Source organism: Amblyomma mixtum, chromosome 3 (assembly GCF_055824585.1).
Source record: "Amblyomma mixtum isolate Tamu chromosome 3, ASM5582458v1, whole genome shotgun sequence".
Classification (NCBI taxonomy): Eukaryota; Metazoa; Arthropoda; class Arachnida; order Ixodida; family Ixodidae; genus Amblyomma; species Amblyomma mixtum.
In genome coordinates, this window is record NC_143014.1 from 10,121,701 (window position 1) to 10,146,631 (window position 24,931).

Below are 24,931 nucleotides of genomic sequence, written 5' to 3' on the forward strand. Positions count from 1 at the left end.
AAGCTGCCGTTTAACAATCTAATGCTCGAAATCGAGTTTCGGGAATTCGCATTTTTTTTGTTGGCAATGTGTTTAAAGCGTAATTTGGTAAATACGCAATTAATCCGTTCAAAGTATGCTTAAATTCTAACAAATGGGCAGTCCGCGTAAAGATATTTGCATTACACTTCAAGCTACAGTGGAACAATCTAGGGTTCGAAACGAGGTTTCAGGGAACAGCGAAAACTTTCACTTTCTTGTCGTCCTTTCGTTTATGGTAACTTCTAGCAGGAAGGTAATCACCACTTATTTACATTACGTACGGAGAACGTGATAGCATCATACCAGCAAAGGCGCCTTGGAAACTTCCGGGCCCGAACATGCCAGCGAAAAGGACCCCGACTGGCGAGGCCGACCGGCTCCCTTAGACGCCCGTGTATCTGTTAGTTGACAGTTCGGCTCGTGACCTACGCCTGACGCAAGTTTCAACTAGCAATTCGGTTCTAGGTCGCCCTCATATTAGAAAGCCACCAGTACGCCACTTCTGCGATAACTTGGGGGCCCACAGTCTTTGCGCAAAAACACCTCACCGGGCAAGATATTGCGTCCCTTTCGGTGGGTATATACCTATAAGGCAAGCCAAGTATGGCTCTTGTCGGAGCACTCCTTGTTTGATGCGTGACTTTCGTCATGATTTGCTGTGTGTAGGTATCTCTGCCGTTCCGGTTTCGTCACGTGGCCTTATAATCTCTCACAACTCTTGATTGATGATAACTACGCGTGTACTCATGTATTGGGTCATTATGCCTGTAGCCGGGTCTCTTTGCTCTGCAGTTGAAGCATTAACTTTTACCCTCTCATCCTGTGAAGCCGACCAGTACACCTTTTTTAAGATGAAATGAATATATTTTTAAAGTATTAAATGCATATATTTAGTCTGTTTCTAAAGTAATTGAATGTATTTAATGTATATTTTCAGTACATTGTAATGCATCATACATATCCTAAGCGGGCAAAAAAGTACTTTTCATGTATTTTTAAGAACATTCAAATATTATTCCTAGTATACTTAGAAAGAATTCGTATTGAAGTTTAAGCATAGGGACAGAAAATGAGAAATAGATATGAAATTAATACAATAAGTATAAAATGCATTATAGCACATTTTGGCAATGAAAATTACACGTGTCTCGAGGGGGGATCTGCGGATGTATTGATTTTTGTGCTGCAATCTTAAGATATTGCTTTGATCAAGAACATGGCATCCCCCGAGATTGATTCCCGGCCGTTTTAAGGATCCCCAGGTGGTCCCTCCAGTAGGCGCCTCTCGGGGAGCTTTGAGGCGTCCTCAAACACCATGCATTCCTTACCATACAATACAGCATCATGCCAAGCATACAGATATCTTACCTCACCATAGCATGCCGCACGAAAAGGAAATAATTGCAAGAGTGGCCCGGCTCGACATGATAACAAACAGCGACAACGAACAGTTACTTAGGGAAGCTTGTAGATAAAGAATTCGGGCCCAACAGGGCAGTTGGCAGCGAAGCGTTCTTATGTCCTTGCAAAAATTTCTTTACAGAGTTAAGAGGCAAAGAGGGGAAGAGGGGATGAGGCACCTTTGGGGAAGAGGCGAAGTGATACCGTGCAAAAAGTGCATTACAGTGCATGGCATGTAATGCATGTGACAGTGGCATACTTTCGACGCTCAAGGGGATGGGAAAAGAGCAACGATGTCACCTGGGAATCCAGGGGTGCACCCTACGGATCAGAGCGACGCGGCGCTCTGTCATGAGGTGCCACCAGACGGTTGTCAACCAACGCGCCAGGGCGAGCGATGGGCCGCTAAAAGGACGGCAGCCCGCTGGGAAAGCGGCCGTTCAACCGCTCTTGCAGAGATGCTTCCGAACGGCGCGCGACTGGCCCCACCACACAGGCTTTCGTACCTTCTAAGCGACTCGCGCTGTTAATGCATTCCGAGCGGCGACGTTGCCGCCAGATTCGAAAGCAATACGCATAAAGTAGTTGCTATTGAACCAGAAGAAATAATTTGCTGCCTGTAATCTATTACATGTCTATCAAATTTCGCAGTGCACTGATTACTTTTTGTGACTTTTTCAGTAATCGACTATTTGCAACCTAGTTTCTTTTTTACATCACAAAAACAAGTTGTAACAGCTCGGGCTATACTCTGTGGCGGACACTGCTGCAACAAAGAATTCCTTTTTAGCAGCAACGGTCGATGTGCACTCATGCATGCCCGAGCAGCTAGCCCCGAGCTTTGCCTTGTCCCACCAACTTCAGCGCGCGAACAGCAGCTAAGCGGTGTAACTTGGAGGTGAGGTCTTCGGATGCAACGCACTTTACCTGTCAGTGTCGCTACTGATGTGTCCCAAGGAAACGCGGAAAAAAATTATCTGTGGCTTAGCTCTGGTTAAGCCTGAGTGATTGCGAAAGCAATAACTCCCTGGCTGCGCTTGGCTCTGCTGGTGGTTTGGCATGGCTTCGCTTTTTGTGCAACTAAAGGATTTACTCTGGACACAACATGGCTTCTACTGTTTCTTTATTCCAATGAACACGCTTTGGTGGTCTGTAAAGTAGTGACTCTTGGTCTGAACACTGGTAATTACATAGTCGTCCGAATGTCTATACATCACCATGTCTAGACTGCTACCCCATTGGGTAGTACTCTTTGGTAGGAGAGGACATAGCTGAAGGTAGAATTCTGGGTCTCTCGTTGGGTCTTTGTTGTAGTCTCCGGTGCAGATGACCATTCGTTTATCACTTCGCTTCGGCAGTCCGTTTGACAAGATGGTCAGGGCTTCTTCGTTTCCTGTTTGTGGAGAGATGTAAACACCAGATACAGCCAGGTCCAAGTCATGTAGTTGTACACACAGTGACTCTCCCTTTTCCATGGGTACCGGCGAGGTTACCACAGAAGCTGGCAGTGGCTGTCTAATATATATGGCTACACCCGCATTTCTCGTTTGGACGTTTATTCTGGTCTCTCCTATACAGTTAAACCCAGGTACAAGGGGTAAGTTACTTTCACAACATCCGGTTTCGGTAAAGACTAACACATGGGCGTAGCCAGTGATCGGAAATTTAGGGTAACCACGGTTATCTCACGGAATCTTTCACAACATCCGGTTTCGGTAAAGACTAACACATGGGCGTAGCCAGTGATCGGACATTTAGAGTAACCACGGTTATCTCACGGAATGGCGAGCCGCCGGGCTCGCCATTCTGCGGCATAGGCGTGTTGCTTAGCCAACCGCTCTTGCCTTTCTTCTCTCTCCTTGGCACGGCGCCGGTGTTTGCGCGCAGCACGTCGCTCCAGCGACGCCTTGTACAACTCCTCAGACATGACTACGCGGAGCGCGCTTGCGGTGCCCCGTTTATCCTCTCCTAGCGAGCGCCCTCACGCGGCGGGCCGAGGAGGCCGTCACGAGGCAGCCGCCGCGCCGAGCGAAGGAACGACTACGGCCGAAGAGACGAGTTAGGGTCCCTACTCTCCTCTTGTCGTGACGTCACGATGTCACGCGGTCGTGCGCCGCAGCTGCGCCGGAGCGAAGGAACGACCTCCACCGACGGCAGAAAAGTGCTAGCAGTATTGCTTTCGCAATAAAATCCAAAGAAAACTTTCTTAAGCACCTGCAGGTAAAATTACTAACCTATGGACTTTAACCGACTACATATCAAGCAAGTCCACAACTGCTCATTCTCTGTAATCGTACAGTTACTTTTCATAAGATCTAACTCACCACTTAAATCAGTTATATTTCTGCTCAAGTAATTTTAATGGGTTACTTGTTTTGCCTAATGTGTGCAAGACTGTTGAACCTACCCAAACTGATCCCTTCAAGCCATATACTGCGCTGCACATAAGTACGCGAGTCGACCGGTTTCATTATATTCTCTGCACACTAAACGCAGTGTATTTCCCATCGCCACGGCAGTCGAAAATTGACGCCTGAGCGAGCAGCCGTATTTGCCCGCCACGGGTCACAGGCGATACACTGCACTTGTGCGATACGGAGCTAGCCATGGCCGCTATTACCGAAATTCGCTTGCACAACATCTTTCCGGTTTGTGTCCCGTGAAAGAGCTCAACAGGAGGTTAAACATTATAAGGATCTACTAAGGTATTTGTTTGGGCTAGTCGGTACATTGTTAAAACTGAAGGCACAGCGCACGAAAGACAGGACTAAGGTAGGGACAAACACAGCGCTGTGTTTGTCCCTACCTTAGTCCTGTCTTTCGTGCGCTGTGCCTTCAGTTTTAACAATTATAAGGATGCCTTCAGACATTGCCTGGACAACTGAGGTCAAGAGAAGAAAGAAGACTCGAGAAATGTAAAGAGCTTTTACGAAGCGCGACGACACCGGGAAAACACTCAACTGTTGCGCAAACTTACAAAATGAAGTGGCCTACTTAATAGGTGGCGCTCCAGCTATCGCAGGCGTTATAGGAGTCGACCGAGGGCAACAGTTAACTCCGGGCAGAACTTCAAGCCACTCTTGTGGTGGTGCCCGTGACGCTGAGAAGCTTTCTCATTTCTATACTGCGGTTATCGGGTTCGTAATGAAACGGGAAAATAACGTTTCCTTTGATTTTTCTGCTTATTTTAATCGTTCGATTGTTCCGGTTCAGGCTTTAGTCAAAGCGAACCCTAACCTCCAAAAAGGAATTTCGACCAACATGGTGAAAAAATACTTCTCAGGACGGGAATAAAATTGAGTCCTGTTACGCTTAAGCTTCCTCGGTCAGCAACGGGCACAGAGTGAGCAGATGAACCGGTTTTACTTCCCAGTGACAGAATACCTGTCTATAGTCGGATACAAATTAAGTCTGCAGTGAAACTCCGCCCACATTCAGCCTCCGCGCACAGAATTCCTCCACGACGAAAAAGTAGTCCGCTGCTTAAACGTTTCTTGTTGCGTAAACAAGAAGCTTATCACAAGAACAAAATGATAAGCTCTATGATTTTGACACATGGATTGTTTGATATAGTCAAGCATTAAAAAGCTGATTTCGTGTACAGTTGCGATTGGCCAGCGGAGTAAAACAGGACGCCGCGGACACGGCCCAGTGTTAGCAACTGCTGTTTTTTTTTTAAATTGTATCCTACTATAGGACATGGGAACAACCATTTCAGTAAATTCGTGTTTACTAAAGTGGGCCCCTTCGCAGCGACGACAGAATTGGTTGTAAAAGATGCCCACCTTCCCGCACAATGAAAACATTGTGTCGAGAGAAGGGAATAAGCGTCACTGAGCTGAACGCCTAAACTAATCTCGTTGGCTAAGATGGTAGCCTTTTTCACTGCACGTGGCTGCAAATCTCTTTGCTCCGGTTTTACAAGGAATCATTATGCGAAAGCCAGCAGGTGAAGCTATCGTACCAGAAATGCAAAACCTTCGTGAATGTGCTGTATAATTGCACGCTGCATTCTTAGATCATTATCCCTGAGAAATCTGGAAGACTCATCACCAGTCATTCCGACAACTGGCCTTCTTTTTAACATGAATATATCTACAGACCTCTCATAGACAAAAGAAAATTGCGGTTGCATTAGACTTTCGTCTAAAGCCAGTCTGTAGATTGTCTATGGACAAAAGAAAATTGAAATTAAACAGTGTAGACTGAAGGCATTCTACAGATTCTCTATAGAAAAAAGGAAATTGATTAAATTTGTTACACATTTTGGTGTAAAGGTAGTTTACAGACAGGCTGTAAACAAAAGGAAATTCTAATTTTTATTAACTTTCGTCTAAATGTAGTCTATTGCCTCTAGACGAAAGGAAATGGAGTTTTATAGACATTGGTCTACAGAAAAGTAAATGAACATTTTATACGCTTCCGTAAATATATAGTCCATGCACAAAAAAGAAGAAAGGCTGCTGTACTTTACTCTATATATACTCTATAGACAAAGGGAAATGTCTAAAGTATGGCAGTACAGTCTATAAGGCGTTCATACAAAATGTATATACCCTTTTACTAAGGGGATACATTACAAATTAGAGTGGGCACTCAAAAAGAAATAAAATTTATATTGCCCAGCCGCGCATAAAGCAAGTACAACTGCCCCATAATCCTTGGGGCCAATCACCTATGCGCAGTCAGGGGTCGAGCTGCCTCGGGAGGAATCACCGAGCGACACTTCTAAGGAGAGCTGCTGTCGGGGGAAGTTAATGATGCGAATAAGTTGGGTGGCAAAGCACTGAGCCCCTGCGCGGCGAAGGTTATCGGCTTGTGCGCCTAATAACGGCTCCAAAGCGAGCTACTACCTGTCCAAATGGAGCAAAGGCGCCTTGTTTGCTTAATGAAGAAAGAGCAGACACCGGGTTGCGTTAAATGGAATCTGTTTGGGCCGCGCCGAACAGCGGCGCAGCCTTCCTTTTTGTCATGCTCAGCTGGAAAGGCGTCGAGATGCTCAGGGTGTGTTCCCCCGCAGGAGTCCGACGGCCAGAAGACCAACAACGGCATCCACTACCGGCTCCAGCTGCTCTATGCCAACGGTGAGTCGGCGGGGGCACCGCGCAGCGGCCCCGTTTACGAGCACGGATTACCGGAATGGGCGCCCCGACACGGCGCCGCCAGATGGGGCCCGATTGGCTTTGCGCCGACCGTCGTAAAACAAAGAGGCGCCCCTGATCCAATCAGCGCGGCGGACGACGACACGCGCGGCGGCAGCGCCTCCAGTGGTGCTCCGAATGCAAGCTATTTTATTACCGATGTATCTGAGTGCACTTGTGTACGTTCTAAACAAGTTCCATGCCTCCATCGTTTCACGATATGGCTCTCAGCATACTTAGCCACCCAGCGACACCTGTTAAGCGTTGGTGTGAGTGCGTGGGAAGCACTCTCGGAGGAATGTGCGGAACAACGAATGTGCAAACGGCCCAAAAATGTCGCTCTCAAATTCTTTATGTCGTAGCATAAGAGTATCTAATCGTCGAATCTCGCGTTGCATAATGGTAACCGTCCTATGAGTTTTTCAACCTCTTGTTTGAAATTCTCGATTGCATTGCACATGAGGAAGAACAGGCAGGAGTTGGGATAGGGTACCTGAGGACTGCCCTAATCGACACAAAATTCACAGCTTTTGGCAGCTGCCCATTATAAGTTAAAATAGAATGGCAATTGTTTTGAGGAAGATGAATAAAAAACAAAGAGTGAAGCCAGCTTTTGGGCTTGCATTCTTGCATCGTGAATGCGTAGACGCCTGGTATATTTGACCATGCAGCAGACCACAACTTACGAGGGTTATCTTTCATATGCTGAGCACATTAGAAACCAATCGTCGCATTACCATTGCTGTAAATAATCATTTTTGCAACTGTCACCATCTTCTCCAGGCAACACGATTTGTTAGATGTTTTAAACTTGTTTCGTCATAAGCTTCTGGCTTTGACACTAATAAGCTTCATTTCGATTATGCTGTAACAGCAGTCGTACTATTAATGATTTTTATAAACGGGTCTTCCTTCGTTTGTAGCCATGTACCATGTTTAGAAACAAATACAGGCAAGGACACGAGGAGATCATAGAGCACGCCGCTCGCTCTTAAAAGCTTGCATTGTAAAAGTCAGCGAAAAACTGCCTGATTCAGTGCAGGAAAATTGCTGGTTGTTTTGTTTCTATTTTTTGATGTTGCTCTGTGCTTTTAGCGCAATACATTTCTTTTCTGCATTTTCTTGCCACGTTATTCCGGAGCTGCAATGCTAGAAGCGGTAGCGTAGTACTTTTCTGCATCACATAAGCGCTTGTTAACATTTATCGAAGGCCCCTATGCAGTGCGTATTTGGAAGGTTCTCGCTTCTGTAATAACTTATGTGAACATTTTTGCGCCACTAATAGAATAGGCTTTTGATTGATTGATTGATTGATTGATTAAGATTAATTGATTGATTGATTTTGATTGAAAAAACAACACGAAAATGTTGCGACGTTTGCGCAGATTGCTGTGGCAACGCTACAGACAGCGAGCTCCTGTATGTCAGCCTGAACGGCATTAGTGGGCAGAGCTGTAGCTCCTGCAGATCTATAGGCTCAGCCGAGTGCGTAATGAGACGTGTTGCCATTGCCACTGCACACGCGTACACTGGCCTCACTTTGCTCACGCGTGGAATTCCTTGAGTGTGTGTGATAAAAGTGAATAGGAAAGCAAAACGGAATGGCTATCCAACAGTCGTGCAGCCGTGCTCTCAGCTGACTCTGACAGGGCATTCCACGGTTGTTCTCTAGTGAAACATTACATTCGGCGCAGAGAGCGCCAACAGGCGCGCTCGCTAACAGTGTCCGTTGCTGGCGCAGGTGTCCGGCAGGAGCAAGACCTCTACGTCCGGCTAATCGATTCCGTCACCAAACAAGTGAGTTGCGACTCGGGCCGACGCCATCATTGCGCCGCCTGTACTGCTCTCGGTGTTTTTTTTAGTTGCAGTGCTGCACACTTGAGGAGACCATCTGTGTTGTCTCACTTTTCACTGTAGGTTTGCTGCGCACTCAACGCACAGCGTACCCCACAGTACTGTTCTTTTTTTTCGTGAGCACGAAATATTGGCTGTTATTTACAAGATCGCAGCCCTTTTCTCCTCATTCTCTTGGCTTCGAGAGAAAGACGGTTTTGAAATCCAGCCTGGAACACGGGTTGGCTGTGTACTTGTTAGGGCTACAGATTCCCCGCTCGAGTGGTCTCAGTGGCTACCACCAAACAGTGCTCTGTTAATACCCTTGTTGGTGCGGAGCACACCAGTTTTAATTTACGGCACTCTGCAGTCGACCACAGTGGCATGATTCTGCCAGAGGGCAACTCAAATTCACGCCCTAAACCAACGGCCGGAGCTCTGCTGCATTCTGCTGCGCCTCAAGGCTGACTGCGGCGGAGCTCCGACCAAGGAGTCGCCGTTTAACAAACACCTCGGAAAAGCCCCGCCAGGTGACCTGCTGCGGAACAAAGAAACCGGCGGCAGAGTGCAGGCCTCAACGTCATATGAGCCTCACGTAATGAGGATCGTTGAGGTCAGTAAGTCTGGAGTAGCCTCGCAGCGATATTTTCGGTTTAGCAGACGAAATCTGCCGAGCAGTTGCACCGCGCAGCAGAACTTGTTGCAAAGGCGTTGGAGCGATGCGCGATATGCGGCGGAGGCGCGTTTCACATTTAGACGAATTGGCGGAAGTCCTCTTGTTTCTCCGCTGGTTGTCACGCGGCAGAAGGCAGCCCGCGGCGAACTCAATTTGGGGTCCGGCTGGAGAGAGGCCATCCCCGCCCGCGGCCAATCTATGGGAGGCGGGAGCCGCGGCCTCCCCGGGGACCCTGCCGCCGGCCTAAGGCGCTCACGCCCACCCGGCAGCTAGCAACGGTCTTGGGGCACGCCACGCGGCGCAATCGATAGGCAGTGACGCGCTCCACAAGGGCACATGTGCCTTGTTAGAGGGGGCCCCGAATTAACGGCCAGCCCGGGCTAGTGCACTTTTTTCCTAGCAAAAGTGGACTGCGAACAGAGCGTGCAGCGTTGCCTGCAAGGGAAAAAAGCACGGTCGCAAAAAAAGGTCTGCATTGCTCTTCCGGGGAGCGTATATAATCGCACCGGCTCCTCTGATTCGCTGCTCGACTTCCCGCCTAACCGCGGCCGATTGTCTGGCCGAACATAAATGCACACGAAGATTCGCTGCCGAGGGCGAGCCGTATAACGCACCTTGGATGCCGCGCATCAAAAGCCGCAACAACTGGAAAAGATAACGAAGCATTCTCGGCCCTGTGAGCAAAAATGTTGCCGACACGTGTCGATTGCATCGCATGTGCCCGCTTTTCCAATTGACGCATTTTCCGATTTTCCTCAGGCCTATTCTTTTCTTACACGGGGCCAGCAGAAGCGATGGGCGAAGAAGCCGCATGCCTAACCTGCGCCTCGTTGTGTGCATGGACTTGCCGTTTTTTTCGTCCGAGAAAGCGAGTGAAGAGTAGATTTCACTTGAGGAAAAACGCCGCTCAAATTTGGGGAACCGAAGCTGCACGGAAAACACAACGCGCAAGGCCGCCTGGCTTGCGTTGACGGAGCTAAGCCGGCGTGCTGGAGCGGCCTCGTTACCCGAGCGGTCATCAGATATGCGGCCGCGTGCCGGGGGATCCAGCGGCTGCTCCCTGGGGGGCCAGACGGCGCGAGAGAGGGGCGGCCCAAAAAAAGACAATCGCGGGTCCCGAGTACATCAAGCGAATGAGATAAGCCCGGAGGTGGGACGCGGTCCTCTTTGCGACAGATGGAGTCCCCCATCTGGTCGGCTCGAGTATCGTTTGCGTAACAGATGGGCGCGCCTCGCCGCAGGCCATCGTGTACGAGGGGCAGGACAAGAACCCCGAGATGTGCCGGGTGCTGCTGACGCACGAGGTGATGTGCAGGTGAGTGGGCGCGCGGCGCTTTCGGGAAGCGGCGGCGACTGACCCTCTCTCGTCGCCCAGCCGCTGTTGCGACAAGAAGAGCTGCGGAAACCGCAACGAGACGCCCTCGGACCCGGTCATCATCGACAGGTGAGTAGTGCGCCATATGGCCCACGGGTGTTTGCGCTCATTAAAGCGCCTGGGGAGAGCTCCCCATTACACCGTTCGTTAGCGGGATTGCGGGGAACACTCCCCCGCCTTTGTGGCGGCCGCGCAGGCCTCCATATGTCACACGGGGCTCGCTCCCCCGCCGCCGGTCGCGTGCCAGATTGGGGCTTCCCCGCGGCGGGGGTCCGCCACCATGCGCGCAGATTCCACCTGCGGAACCTTTTTGAGTGGAATCCGCACAAAGGAGTCGCGTTCCGGTTAAAGTGGAGTCACGAGCGAGCTGAACTTCGCACTGTAACCTCTGTGCGCCCCACAAAGAAGCCTTCTTTCTCCAATTGTTCTGAGAACAGAAATGCACCAACAACGGCGTACAACCCCCGTCAAAAGGGGTTTGCTTCTAAGCTGTTTCTGCAGTCCAAAGCCTGGGAGGTCGCCGAGGATGCAAAAGGAGGCATGCGCAAGCAAAACTCTGGACGAGGGGTGTACTACATGGCATCATATTATCTACTGCTGACGCGTGCGCAATCACACATGGCAGGAGCGGCGCGACAAGCAACAACAGGCCACGATAATCTTTATCGCGATACGGGACGAAGCTATTACAAAATAAAAAACAATATTAATATCCTAAATTGAGTGCTTCCCATAGTTGCGAAGAAATACGGGACGCAGCCAAGACAGGGACAGATAGGAGACACTCACGCAGCGCTAACTGCAAAGAAAAGGGTGGTCTTCTATTCCAACGTATCACGGTGCTGAAGCTAGCAATCACCCTACACTTATATGGTATAGTTGGTTGGTCATCTTGCTTCAGCTCGAACAGCAGAACAAGAGACGCACACTGCTCTTGCGCATACACTTATTGATACAATACTCCAGACCTTTCCTTAGGCTCAAACAGGGAGGGCGGAAAGATACAAGACGCAACAGCACTCGCGTTAGTAAAACGTGCACTATAAATAATCAGAAATCGATCAATCTTCCCAATCAATCGCTCTTTTACAACTAGTTAGAGTAAAGTTTATGCATCAAAGTATACTTCCATGCTTTGAGCCCACACCTAACGGTGCGGCTTGGTAGTAGTTTAATTCTTTTTAAATGCAATTAATTGACCATATAATTGGTCGAGAGTACGCATAGAACTTAGAGAAGCCAGAAGTACATGTTCTTGCGTACTAAACACTCCGTACCTCTTTAGAGTATAGAGTTCACTATAGTTTAATACGTGCAGACCATGTGATTTCTCTGACTGCGCTTTCGCAAAGCAGCCAATTTTCATATTATCGTCTTGCCTTTCACTATTCGACTTATTGAGTGCGCTGTCTGTATATAAGGGATATCAAGTGTTCAGAGCAACTGATGAAATATATAGTGTGTTCAGGAAGTCGCACTGAAAGCACTTAATTAGCGTTTCGACCGGGGACAGGTTTTCGTCATTCTTGGCAGCGAAGTCCGGTCCACGGTCTTAGCGTTGATAAAATGCGACGCTTTTCAATGTGGTTTCCCAAGCTTGCTCTATTTTTATCAGTTGCCCTTGAACAATTTGATATCCCTTATGAACGTGTGTGTGTGTGGAGGAGAGATTTTTTGTTTTATTTCAGGCGTTGGTCATTACAAATTAGTGGGGTGATATGCAATAACTCGAAATATATATTGAATATACAGAAGAGAAGATGCCGGAGATGTGGAGGGATTTCTATCCATGTTGGCCTTCGGGCAGCAGGGATTCAAGCAAAGTCTGTGCGCATCATCGGCGCGGAGAGTAATGCGCAAAGACGGCTTTGATTTTTCGTCACGGCGCAGAATTTCGTCCATATGGAAAGCTGACCATTGATCCTGCCGAGAGGTCAGGAAAGTTTCATATGTTCTTGTTCATCGGACACTAGCACGCTGTGAGTAGTGGCAGTTTGGCGCAAGCGGAGCGATTCTCGATACATTCGACACCTGCTGCAGCTTAAATAAAGCGCATGATATGCATTATTAGTTGAATACGCGCATGAAAATGTCATTAGTAATGGGTGAGAAAAGTATACAACAGCTGTACCTTACCGGTGCTCACCTATGGGGCAGAAACGTGGAGGCTCACAAAGAGGGTGCAGCCTAAGTTACGGACAACGCAGCGAGCTATGGAGAGAAAAATGATAGGTGTAACTTTACGAGATCGGAAGCGGGCGGAGTGCTTGAGGCAGCAAACCCGGGTTGGTGTCATCCTAGTCGAAATCAAGAGGAAGAAATGGGCTTGGGCAAGGCATGTAATGCGAAGGCAAGAGAACCGCTGGTCCTTAAGGGTAACAGAGTGGATTCCCAGGGAAGGCAAACGTAGCAGGGGGCGGCAGAAAGTTATTTGGCGAATGAGATTAAGAAGTTTGGGGTATAAGGTGGTTGCAGGTGGCAAAGGACAGGGTTAATTAGAGAGAGAAGCCTTTGCCCTCCAGTGGGCGTAGTTAGGCTGATGATGATGATGAATGTGTCATCCCAGACAGTTGAGGGAATGAAGTCCTTTACTGTAGCATATACCAGTAATTGGAAACATTTATCGAAAAATCAGTCGCAAGTTCTCCACTCCGCACACAGTGAAGTTGCAATATTGTTGGCGTGGAAACCTATGCAGTAACGTGCGTCTTAAGTCTGATTTTTCAATTTTTTGAGCCTGTGTACCATCTGCATTTAGTAAAATAATGCGTATTTCTAAATTGCATGCAGGTTGATAAAGTTCTTAATATATCTGGCGGTAAAACAACCTGTCGAGCTCCCAGTGAATATCCATATGGCCTCGAAAAGGCAACAACAGCGAGTGTTCTTTCTGTAAAAAGCGATGCATTGCGTCGGTCACGGACTGAAATATTAAGCGTGAATAGGTCTCTCCTCCATTCATGTCGCCAGTTTGGTTGCTCAACAATTGGTCATAGATGACACTAACAGTACAAGCATTTGTGTAAAATCTTATATCATCGCGACGGGATTATTCACAGCGCTTCGCTAAAAAAAGAAATCGAAATACATAGTTTTAAGAGAACATTTCTCAGTCTAATCAAAACGGATCAGCATACTTGTGAAACACAGCGCTGGCGGACAACGGACGAGAACGAAGGCACACAGAAGACACACACAATGCGCTGACTATCAACTTTTATTGTCAGAAGGCCGATGTGTGGGGAAGAGGAAGGTGGTGCGCATGCGCACGACGAACCCGTGGCACTCGCCCGAAGGTGGCAGGCGTTTTTCTAATCATCATCCACAGGGGTGGAAAAGCCGGAAGACATGGGGCAGGTGCAATGAAAGTTGATAGTCAGCGCATTGTGTGCGTCTTCTGTGTGCCTTCGTTGTCCGCCAGCGCCGCTGTGCTTCGAAAGAATGCTCTACCAACTCGCCCAGCATACCTTGCTCAACTTATCAGCGGCAGGGGCGTTTCCGCACGTAACAATCTTTCAGATTATTTGACCAATAATTCTCAAGCACCTCAAGTATCCTTGGGCCTTGTTTGTTTATCATTTAAAATAAGACCGTAATGAACACTATAACAATGCTCAATTGATCATATATACTGATGTTACTAGCCAGTTTTTAGGGTCCGCCTGATCATGGAGGCGCCTGGCTATGAAGGCCTGAACATAAGAATAGTTGAGTCACATAAAATACTAAGAGTCACATTCAACAGTAACCTAAGCTGGGACTTGCATGTTGTAGTCATAAGCAAGAAAATCTCCAAGGCAGTTGGCTCTGTCTCGCGATGCTGGACAATCCTTCCAATGCAAATTAAGCATTAAATATATCATGGATTATTTGCTTCACACACGTACTACTGCCATCTCGTCTGGGGAACCACAACAAACACTAACATGCACAAAATCTTCATCCTGTAAACAAGAATCCTCAGTTACATTGCAAACCACGAATACCTCTCTCACTCCAGTCCCATGTTCGCGACCTATAATATAATCCTCGTGTCGTCTTTGTACGAATTTCGTATTTTACGCTCATTTTATCTTTCTCGAGGCTTCTTCCATGACTTTTTAATGACCACTGCGTTATTAAAACGTCACGAAAGTGTAGTTTCCCGCGCTTCCGCACTGATTATAAAAACCAGTCACTAAAACATGATCACTACTGAACAGGTTCAGTTATGGTACTAAGCCCACGCCAAACCAACTGAGGAAGCAATTTCTTAAGATTTCAGAATAAAAATCGCGTGAACAATGCTCTGATTAGTCTTATGCAACATATCTGTCGAAGTGGTTGTGCCTTTCTTATAACCTAGTGAGCTTGATTCGTATATTTGCGTTTTTTTTTAATTTTTCTGTGGTGTTTTAAACACTGTATAACTGGCAAGTGTCTGTCATTTCAAGTAGTTCCGGCTGCATTGTATATGATGATACCCCTCATGGCTTAATGACTTGACTGCACGAATTAATTATACGATTTCTTGGAGCTACAATGTTTATATATACACCTTGCTTTTCCAGTGCTTGTGTAGCGCACGTGTGAACGCGTCGGTGGTGTCTACCCTGATGTGTTCTCACCACGTCCTACCATTTAAAGGCGGGCTCCTCAAGCGAGTAGGCCCTGGGGCTCCGACCACCTGGTGAAAGTAAAACGATTTGATATGTACGGAGCCAGTTTTTAGGATCCGCCTGAGGATATCGATTGCTAATTTTAAGCATGAAATGCTTTTAGCCCCCGTTGTCGGCAGTGTGGTGACGTCACGCCGAGACCGAGAGCCATCATCCGGGTACTGAAATCCACTCATCCGGGCACTGAAATCCAGTCATCCGGGCACTGAAATCCAGTCATCCGGGCACTGAATTCCAGTCATCCGGGCACTGAATTCCAGTCATCCGGGCACTGAATTCCAGTCATCCGGGTTCTGAAACGAGAACATCCGGGCACCGTACGAGACTTAACGAGATTTAACGAGACTCTCTAAGCCCTCCTACGAGACCGGCATGCAAGCGCCGGTTGGTCTCCAAAGGAGTCACAAAAAATAACTGCTGCCAGTGCCTTCTCAATGTTCATCAGATATCAGTCGCTGTGCGTTTGATAATGCACGGAATTATAATTTCCGATTTCTAATAACGCGTGCAAAAAGCACATTAATGCCACTATACACTTCGTTGTCATACGTGATCTCTTAGGGGCTTCGCGCATCGAAGCAAAGCCGCGCAGGCGCACAGGGGCCCGGGGGAGAAGCGCTGCGTTCAAAGGGCAAGGCATCGCGCCGAACGGGTGGTGGCGTTCCTCCCTTCCATTACGGTGCGGTTCGGGTGTCCACCGAGATGGCAGAGAATTACTGCGCCATTTCCTTTCCTCAAGAAACCTTGCGTTCAAATGGCAAGGCATCGCGCTGAACAGGTGGTGGCGTTCCTCCCTTCCTGTACGGTGCGGTTCGGGTGTCCACCGAAATGACATTAGGCCCGTAAACATTTCATGCTTACTCTACTCTCGGTTACGGGAGAGGCAGAGATTTTTTTCGAATGGTACACTAGGTGAACATAACAGCTGGAACTCAGTAAATTCACTCGCATGGTTTTTTTTTCCCTATTTTGCTGGCTTTCTTTTAATGCTAGAAAGAAAGGACCACGTAGGAGATACGTTAAACTGGATAAGTTGTTTCATAACCCGCTCTACAACTTCAGCAAACGCTTGACTCCCTATATTAAGTATAAAGATTTCGCATAATTAATATTATTTAATTAATTAATTAAGTGGAATTCAGAAGTTTTCTGAGAAGCGTCACACGACGGGAAACAATGTGTCGTTTGCCTGAACCTGCTCCATTTTTTTAACTCCCTGATTCAGGTGAAACACCCTGTATACTATGTAAAAACGTGCGACAAACGTTAATAGAATTGTCTTTGCAATTGCATGAAGCAGCGCATAAGGATTTCCATACATTGTCCCTGCAGCCGGCATACCGGACGAGAAAGACAACGCAGAGAAGCAATTAGAATGTCAAAAGTTCATTTGGTCCACACTGATTGAACGAAGACATTTAACCGCTTTGAGGGCATAATTGATATACTGGAAGGGTAACCGACCGAACGGCCACCGCAGAGAACGGAAATTTCAGCCCTTGTATAATGCATGAGCAAAAATAGTGCATAACTTCTTATTCGCAACATGCTGGCTGGAGAAAAAAAGAGCGCGTGCTTTAGGTTTTTCTTTTAGAACAAAAGATGTTCTATATGCTTTGAATTTCGCTTCAGTAGCTTTCACGCACTGGTCGTGCTACTGCATGTACTTCTTGAGATGGGGCGATATATGCTCCCTTTTTGAATTAATGACTACGGGGGAGAAGACAGTTGTTTTCGCCTCAAAGATAATACATGTTGCGGTTTCTGATTCAAGCGACTCGAGAGGGTTTCTCTCCGCCTTGCTTGTCTTCTTGCCCGGTGATAAAAGACCCAACCCCGTAAAATAAGCAGGACTGGATAAAAAATAACGCCGGGACAATTTGCGAAGTTAAATCCTCCGTGCCCTTGCGGCGACATTTATCTCGTCGTCGCCTCGTAAGAGTCGTCGGATTACAGAGTTAAGCGGCCGCTGACACGTCGCGGGCGTTTGCGTATATTTTTCCCTTGTCGTTTTCCTCCCTGCGCTGCAGAGAAAGAAAAAAAAGGAATTAACGAAAAAGACCACACGGGGATCGAACGGAGGGCGACCAAGCAGAATGAGGGCTGCGGATTATTTAGAGAGGCTTTCTTCTTTGTCACACTTTTTTCTGAGACCAAATATGCAACACGGCGTCGCAGCGGAATTCGTTTTCGAGCGAGGTGGCTCCGTGCTTTTCTACATGCGGTAAAATAAAGAGAAAAACAATCCCTTGAGCCACGTGTGTGCCGTCCTAGTGCTGTTTCTCAACGCAGTCTACTAACTAGGCCCGTTTGACGCGTTGCTGATCCAGCATGTCGAGCTTTCCCGGTCGCCATTACGCCACTGTATTTTCTTATGAGCAACTTCATCCGTGACAGATGCTGTGATTCAATAGCTGCCACCGAGACGTGGAGCCTGGGAAGGCGGCGCGGTCTGCATGCCTCCCCTAGCTGAGGGAAACAAAGACCGAAGGAGGACGGACTCCCGCAACGCGCCATTACTACCACTGTCCACGTTTCAAGGGGACCTCAACTAAACTCGAGGCTTCCAACGGCTGTGGTGCATTTCACGTTGCTAATTCGACACCGCCAACTCACCATTAAGAATTTAAGCACAACATTAACGGCTCGTTTAAATCTGACGTGCTCGGCGTGCTGGCAAGCGTCGCTCGCTGGGCGTCACGCTACGCCGGTTTCGCTAAGCCCGACGAACCCTCTATAATTCGGCAGCGCACGCCGTCGTCTTCGGAGCATGCGCAGAAGAACGATCGCCGAAAAGCGGCCGTCTGCATTCTTTTCGCGCCTTTTTCTTCGCAGCCTCATCCGCTTCCCTGCAGCAATGTTGGTTCCCCGGTGGCGCTGCTTCCTGGGAACCCATGTGGAGTTGCTAACGGACATGGTTAGTGCGGCGGTGTGCCTGCGCAATTTTCTGCTCTCTGACAGTGCCTGATTATGGTGACAGCGGTGACAGAATCCAAGAAGGCGGCTGGAGGCAGACCATAGCGCACATAAACCATCAGAGTACTGGCAATAGCAGCCGCTCAGCCTCAGATGCCACGAGACGTCGAGACGCCATTTCAGAGTACTTATTTAGACTTCATGCAGCAGTCTCGTGACCACTAAGTTCAGGAGTTATACATGGATTGTACTAGTTACGTATCACACGTGTGTTGCAACGGTCCTTGTAATATTCGTGTTCCTTCCACAAATTGTGGCATTCTCCAACTACAAATCAAAACGCGGGGAAAAAATTCGATTAAACATTACAGTACATGCAGCAAGTGGGATACTTCGGCCGAGAAACCTACAAATGAAGCCGAAAACAGAAGTCGTATCTGTTCCCAAGCGTTCTCTTCGCGCTGTTCGTCCGTAGTGACACAGCGGCGTCGTCGTTTTAGGGCTTCAATAAACCTCTCCTCCACGCATCCGACGCAGGCATCAACCATTTTTCTCGTCGCCATGCACGGAGCAGGAGCCACGGGCTGGCAGCCGCCGCGATAAGAAGTTGTTTTCGCCAACGTAACGCAGCGTGTGCGAGCGCGCGTTACGTCTAACTATATGAACGCCTTAAAGATCAGCTGCAGCACAAGCCAGAGTGGTTCGGGCCCTTGAAATCTGAGGCGTGCGTGGCTCAGTTCGTCTCAACATCTTCAGCGCATGTATCCACATATTTTGCCTTCGTGATTTATATTTTTGTTATTCTGAATAGATGTCTGTAATACTGTGACCGCACGTCAGTTGCGCGCGGAATACTGGACGGCTTCTTCTGAAACGGTTTATAGTTTCGGGTAGCGGTGCTTCATAATTAGCTGGAAATGGTAACCTTCCGAAAGCGCCTATAAATTCTAGCCCACCTGGTAAGACGCTCAACCACTGAACGCTCGACACAAAGGCAACCGTTGGTTCATGCGGTCGCACGCAAATGCCAGAACGCAGGGTAAGTTGCCGCTAACGACAAAGGAAAGAAATTACGCACACAACCTGGTCAAGACCGATTCAAAGATAAAGGCTAGCATCACTTTTGCACAGCATTTATCCCCTCACCTACTTCACGCCGACAAAATGGACCACAAACTGCGGTCAAGTTTTACACCCTAACATTGGAAGCGACGGAGAACATTTATCCGGAGAGCAATGCTCATTTCTGGATTCCCGACGTCGAACAAGGAATGCATTCAGTGAGCATCATAAAAAGCAGTCGTCCCCCGAGGGCCCCGGAGTGCTGGATGTCGGAGATTCGGCGCACGAGGACCGCCAGGGTGTGACCCCGGCGGCCGCTTTGCACGCTCCAGCGGCGGGAGATTAACAGGTCCCCGCACTGCGCGCCGCCGATAGACGCGGATCGGTGGCGCGGCCAGGCCCCGTGACGGCTGCTCTGGCGGGTCCAGATAGCGGGCTGTTACGCTCCTTCCAGTCTAAGGAACGAACGGTGGACAAAATCTATTTCTTCTCGCGACTACACCCATGGGATTGCTAACGAGTGCGTTGTGCCTGCAATAAAAGATGGTGAGAAGCGCACGCTGCAAAGGCGCCCTCCTCAAGTTAAGCAAATTCACGCCGAGCGTTCTCTTGAGTGAATAATATCAACTCAGAACCAGCCTGAGGTGCAAGGCAATTAACGTGACGCATATTTTCGGTGTAATTACGCATGCACTGACGGCGACACGGAAAGGCAGCATGAAGACATAAGGGTTGCTTGACATTTTGTTAGCATTCGTCAGGGTTATTTATTGCGTGCAACAACAGATTATGGGCTCCAATGCAAGTAATAAGACAGCTTCCGTGCTGCGCGTTTGTTTGAGGGGATCGTGCGCACGCTGCTCAGGCACTGGGCCGCCAAGAACGCTCCCTCCTCGCACTGCACACAACTGCTACTCACGTTGCATGTCATGCCAAAGCGCGTGTTTCTGCGGAGCTCTTTCACTTGGGCGAACACGTTTTTTTTTCCTGTGCCTACAAGTCAGGGTTTGATGTAAAAAGCCAACTAAAATAATCGGGATGAAAGTGCCGCCAGTTGTTGGACACCGTGCAAAAAACGCAACCAGACTATTTTCCAGCGCTTAGCTCATGGAGGGCAGATTCGTTTCTGAACGCAGCCAAGGTGTTTTTCTGCAGCCCGAGTGACTGGACCGATGAAACAGCCCAGTGGGACGGCCGCCTGCAATTAATAACACGTGTTGCTCGCCTCCATGGCCTCTCCGAGCGAACCCGACGCATGCGTCGTCGTAAAACTCGCTTGCGCTTAATGGGGGAATTGTTTTCTCGGTCTGTTCCGCTGCACTTCGCCACGAGAGCTCTTTGCAGGGCTGCCTCCAGAACGCAATATGGCTTACATGGTAGTGTCCGGCACAAAAGGGAGGAAAGGCTGAACGTTCAAAAAGAAAACGCGTGACTCATTTGAATCGGCCTTTCCTTCCCCTGGCTTCGCAATCCACAATGGCTGATGGCGATCAACAGCGGCTGCGGTTCCGCACTAGCGTGCTTCTTTTCAAACCCGTCTACTTCCGATGCGCCGAGAGAGGTACCTTGTGACGTCATCAAAACCTGTTTGTGGGAAACCTAGTTTATAGACCCAGATATTTAGAATCAGAAATGAGAGAAACTGGCGTACATGCTAATGCCGGCGGATACTACTGCAGCTAGGGAATGGCGGCTGTTAATGGACACAAGTTCCAACAGAAGCTATCGCATTCCACTCTTAGGGTTTTTTTGTTTCGTTCTGGTAGAATGCACGTGTATAGTCTCTATTTGTGACAGCACGTTGCCATTTCATTTTTCTATCTCCCGAGAGTGGAGGCCATTTTCGCTCTTTTTTAGTGCTATCACTCTCAGCACGATTAAGCCTATATGTGAGTAAAAAGCGACTGAGGAGTAAGCTGTCTATTGCACTCTGTTTTAAGGGCAGGGTACGCTGCCCAAATCCGATCCCAAAACATACGGAATCCTTATTACTAGCAACGGAGGCATATTCCCACCGCAAAGCAAATGGTAACTTTATGCAGTTAGCAACGTTACACCGGGGGTCTATGCGGGGACTATGCAACGAATTAAAAGTCGCTTCTAACTGATTTCAGTGCTTAGAAATGATGCTAAAAAGCATTCACACCAAATATGAGTCTTCGGAGCTGAGCCAGCAATTTATTATGAATTTTTGAAAACCATGCTTTTTTTTAAATTCGCGGGCCGAATGGTGTCTTTGTAGTGACCGATTTTGAAACTAAAATTGTGAAAATAGACGTCACTAGTCCCGTGACGTCGGCAGGCCACCAGACGCTGTCATTCGCTGGGGCCACGGCAGCCACGACGTCACGGGCACACTTCCGGTAGCCATGAATAGGTGTGGTCGATTCAGAACTGGCGCCATCCCCTAGCGGATCCGCGCAAAGTATGATGGGAGAAAGGAGCGATCGCCTCCCGCTTCGGCTGCTGTCAAGCGTGTTGCTGTGTTGTGCCCCCGTGTTCAGGCGTTGTGCGTCTTCTCGAGCGCGTTGTTGGTTGCCTCTTAGCAAAATGTTGCAGCGCACTGCTGTGGTGGTTATCTGTTAGTCTGTCTAAGGGAGTGCTTGAAGATAATATTACAGCAATGAACATCTACCGCGTCAGCATGAAATTTCTCTGGAGTGCGCCGATGAGCGCGAGTGCACTCATACTGTTGTTTACATCGCTGCGTACGAACCGCTAGTGCTCGTTTTCATGACATAAAACGCAACCGGCGCTTTAGTTGTATTAAACAACCTGTTTTCTTTTTTACCGGCAGTAGCCGTGCTTGTTTACGCAGTGCGATAATGTGTGGGAAGCGATGATGCGATCGCACGCCTGAGAAACACTTGACAGCGGGCTGTTGACATGGCGCAAAACCGGCGCTTCTCGCTTCTTGCCCCGGGTTCCTCCAACGTGACCAGTACTTTGTTTTAAACTACTTTATCCAGAAGTATGTTTGGCGACCGTTCGCTTTAACTGAAACGGCCTAACTTGTTATCCACAAGCTAGCGACAGCGACGACTGCTGCTGGCCGTAAAGCACGGCTCGGCAGTTTGGGTCACACCGGCGTTTCCCGTTCATCATATGCGTGCCCTGCGATGTAAGCAATAGTTGATTTCAGGTCACTGTTGCCAAAACTACACTGGGTGACCATTTTCATTCACTATAGCTTATGATTCCCTCTTAACAACCGCCGCAATCATAGATCCAACCCTGCAGACTCGCTAGGCCTAGTCTTCGCGGAAGGGAAGGGAGTCGTCGTCGACGGAAATTAATTTGGCAAGCGCTTATCGCTGGGGAGTGTTCAGGTGTGGATATGTGAAATATAGCCGTTCGTTTCGCTCATTTGGAAGCGCGAACATATTCACATCGCCGCCTCATCACTGTGCTTTCGATCAGCCGCCGACAAGGCTGACCGTCCGCCGATCGGATTCGTCGGTGTCGTTGGCCTGAAAAACTTGTCCCACTGCAATCATATCATAGTGAACTAGATATTTCACTATAATAACATGCTGCCAAGGGCGTCCGCAGAATTTTTTGCAGGGGGGGGCCCCATTGGTTTTTGGCGCCGGAGGGGGGGGGAGGGGGGGGTATGTTCGTAGCAGAAAGGCACTATTTGCGGACTATATTTATTTATTTATATATAAATAAAAAATAAGTTAAATACACACATGAAAGAAAAATTACAAACAGCAAATTAAAGCGTGGCTAGGAGAGATACATTGGAGTTTATCAACGAAGAAACAATCAAAATTAATAAAAATGCAAAAAGATACTGCCACTTCGTGGAGAAGAGTGCTCAGTCTTGCTGCATACGGGTTCAAGACTCACCCGGATTGATGACCAGCACACAGCACAATATGGTCACAAACACGCAACTACAGTCACTCAGTCAGTCTTCCTTGAACAGCAACTCTAGGCGCCTCGGATTTTTCTGGGCGAATTGCGTGATTACGCGGGTGATAAATTCATTTCTGTGCTTCATTACACGCTCTCGGTGCGCACTCATCATACACATTGATTGGAAAAACGGTTGAACGCGTACGTTGAAAACAAAAGATGACTATATATACAACGAAAACTTATTTACAAGATAAATGCACGCTCACAGCTTCATACACCTCGCTCCATCTTGCTCGCGCATCCGCACAGTCGAGCAACCGCACACACACTGCTCGCCGCTCGTCGTTTTCTCGTCCGCTGTCTTGGTTGTTTTCAGCTTCGTTGACAACCGGCCACTAAAAACACCGAAGCACAAACACAGCGGCGCGCACACGTGCAAGGGCTTACTTCCGCGCGACTTCCGAGGGGAAGGGATACTCGCCACTCCGGTTGGAAAATTTGTTTTGTGTGTTCTTATGGTGTTCAGAGCCCCAAAACGACTCAGGCTATGAGGGACGGAGTTGTACAGAGTTTCGTATAATGTCGACCATCTGGGTCTCTTTCCCATGCACTGACATCGCACAGTACATGAGCGCTGTTGTGATTTGAGACCCAGCCAGAGGTGACAGGCGAGCCAGGCAGGCGCCATCGGGCTGCGTTGACCAAAGGCGCTGGTTTTCGGAGAAGACGCAAGGAACGCTGGTGTGGGGGCGCCTCTAGAGACTGCGTCGCCGTGAACAAAAGCAGCTAATCCCCTTTGCCGAAGATTCTGAAAGCGGCGCTTCTACCGAACTGCGCTCTCCCGTGGATCGGAGGAGACAGCGAGCGGCGGCGCCCACTCATCGCCCGCTTGCCCCTGAGCAGCCCGACAAAGCGGGGTGGACACGGCTGATTTGTCCTTCCCTCCTGAAGAATTCATCGGTGGCCGGCGTAACGAAGGCGAAAACAAGATGCCCTGTGCACTGTCTGCCTCCGTGTCGCTATCTGTCTAGAGATCAAAGAAACAGACACCCATCTCAAGGAGGCTCGAAACACATGCTCGCCGGTGCCGCTGTATGTCTGCAACAGGTCACCCTTCAACAGAGCTAACGATGGTGTGGTTTGAAAACGGCGTAAAGACGCGTGCCCGGATGCGGCATTTCGCAGATGTGACCCAAAGCGTGGAAGCGGGGCTGCTTTCACCCTTTTGACTGAGCGCACCACCGCCCCTGGCGTGCGGCCATCACTCACGGTTCGAGTGAGTGATTTTCCAGGGGGGTGCAGCCGCCCCCCCTTGCCCCCCCCTCCGGACGCCCATGCATGCTGCTGTTGAGCGTGATATATAGTATCGTTGTCGGACTAGTCTGACCGTCGTCGTCGTTGTACACTGAAAACGAGCTGAGGCTTTGAATGCGTTTGGAAAGTGTCGTGTACCACCGCGCGCGTCCCTCGAGTCCGAATGTCATTCCAATTCTCGAATGTAATTCGGCTCAGATGTCATTCGAACGTTCCCGTGTAGCACAGGTATAAGAAACAGCGATGGCGACGAGATGGCAGAGAAAGGCTTTCCGGTGATCAGGCACAGTCGGAGAGGCGGACGAAAAAACACTAGCGCGGCGCCGCGGGCGCCGCGGCGCTCCGTTTTCCCAGAGTGCTTTGCGCGGCCGCTTGGTGGCGCTGCAGAATTTGTGAAAAGGTCTATTCCAGTTTTTTGGTGCAGGTGCAGCGCGTCAGCAGCGCCACAAAGCACTGGTGCGGAGATTTTCAATTGAGCGCGTGCACGCACAGGCCTAGTCGTCTGCTACCCGGTTCTCGTGCAGGCGTGATCACGGTCCGTCGTGGTGTGTTGCGTTGCGGTGCGTCGCGTCTGTTTTTCGTGCCTCGTGGAGTCATGGACGACGACATCGCCGAATTCATTTTTATGGAATTTTTGGAGTCGTCCGACAGCGAAGATGAGGAAGCCGAC

The 24,931-nt window shown here is 48.9% G+C and overlaps 1 protein-coding gene across 1 annotated transcript in view; it reads left to right on the forward strand.

Moving 5' to 3' along the window:
- The window catches only part of kn (EBF transcription factor knot), a 399,411-nt gene that overhangs the window by 100,060 nt on the left and 274,420 nt on the right, over positions 1–24,931 (forward strand). Inside the window, exons 4-7 of the mRNA XM_089578123.1 lie at positions 6,443–6,506; positions 8,305–8,360; positions 10,314–10,387; positions 10,448–10,516. Coding sequence (XP_089434249.1) covers positions 6,443–6,506; positions 8,305–8,360; positions 10,314–10,387; positions 10,448–10,516 — 263 coding nt within the window. The remainder of the gene's footprint in view (positions 1–6,442; positions 6,507–8,304; positions 8,361–10,313; positions 10,388–10,447; positions 10,517–24,931) is intronic.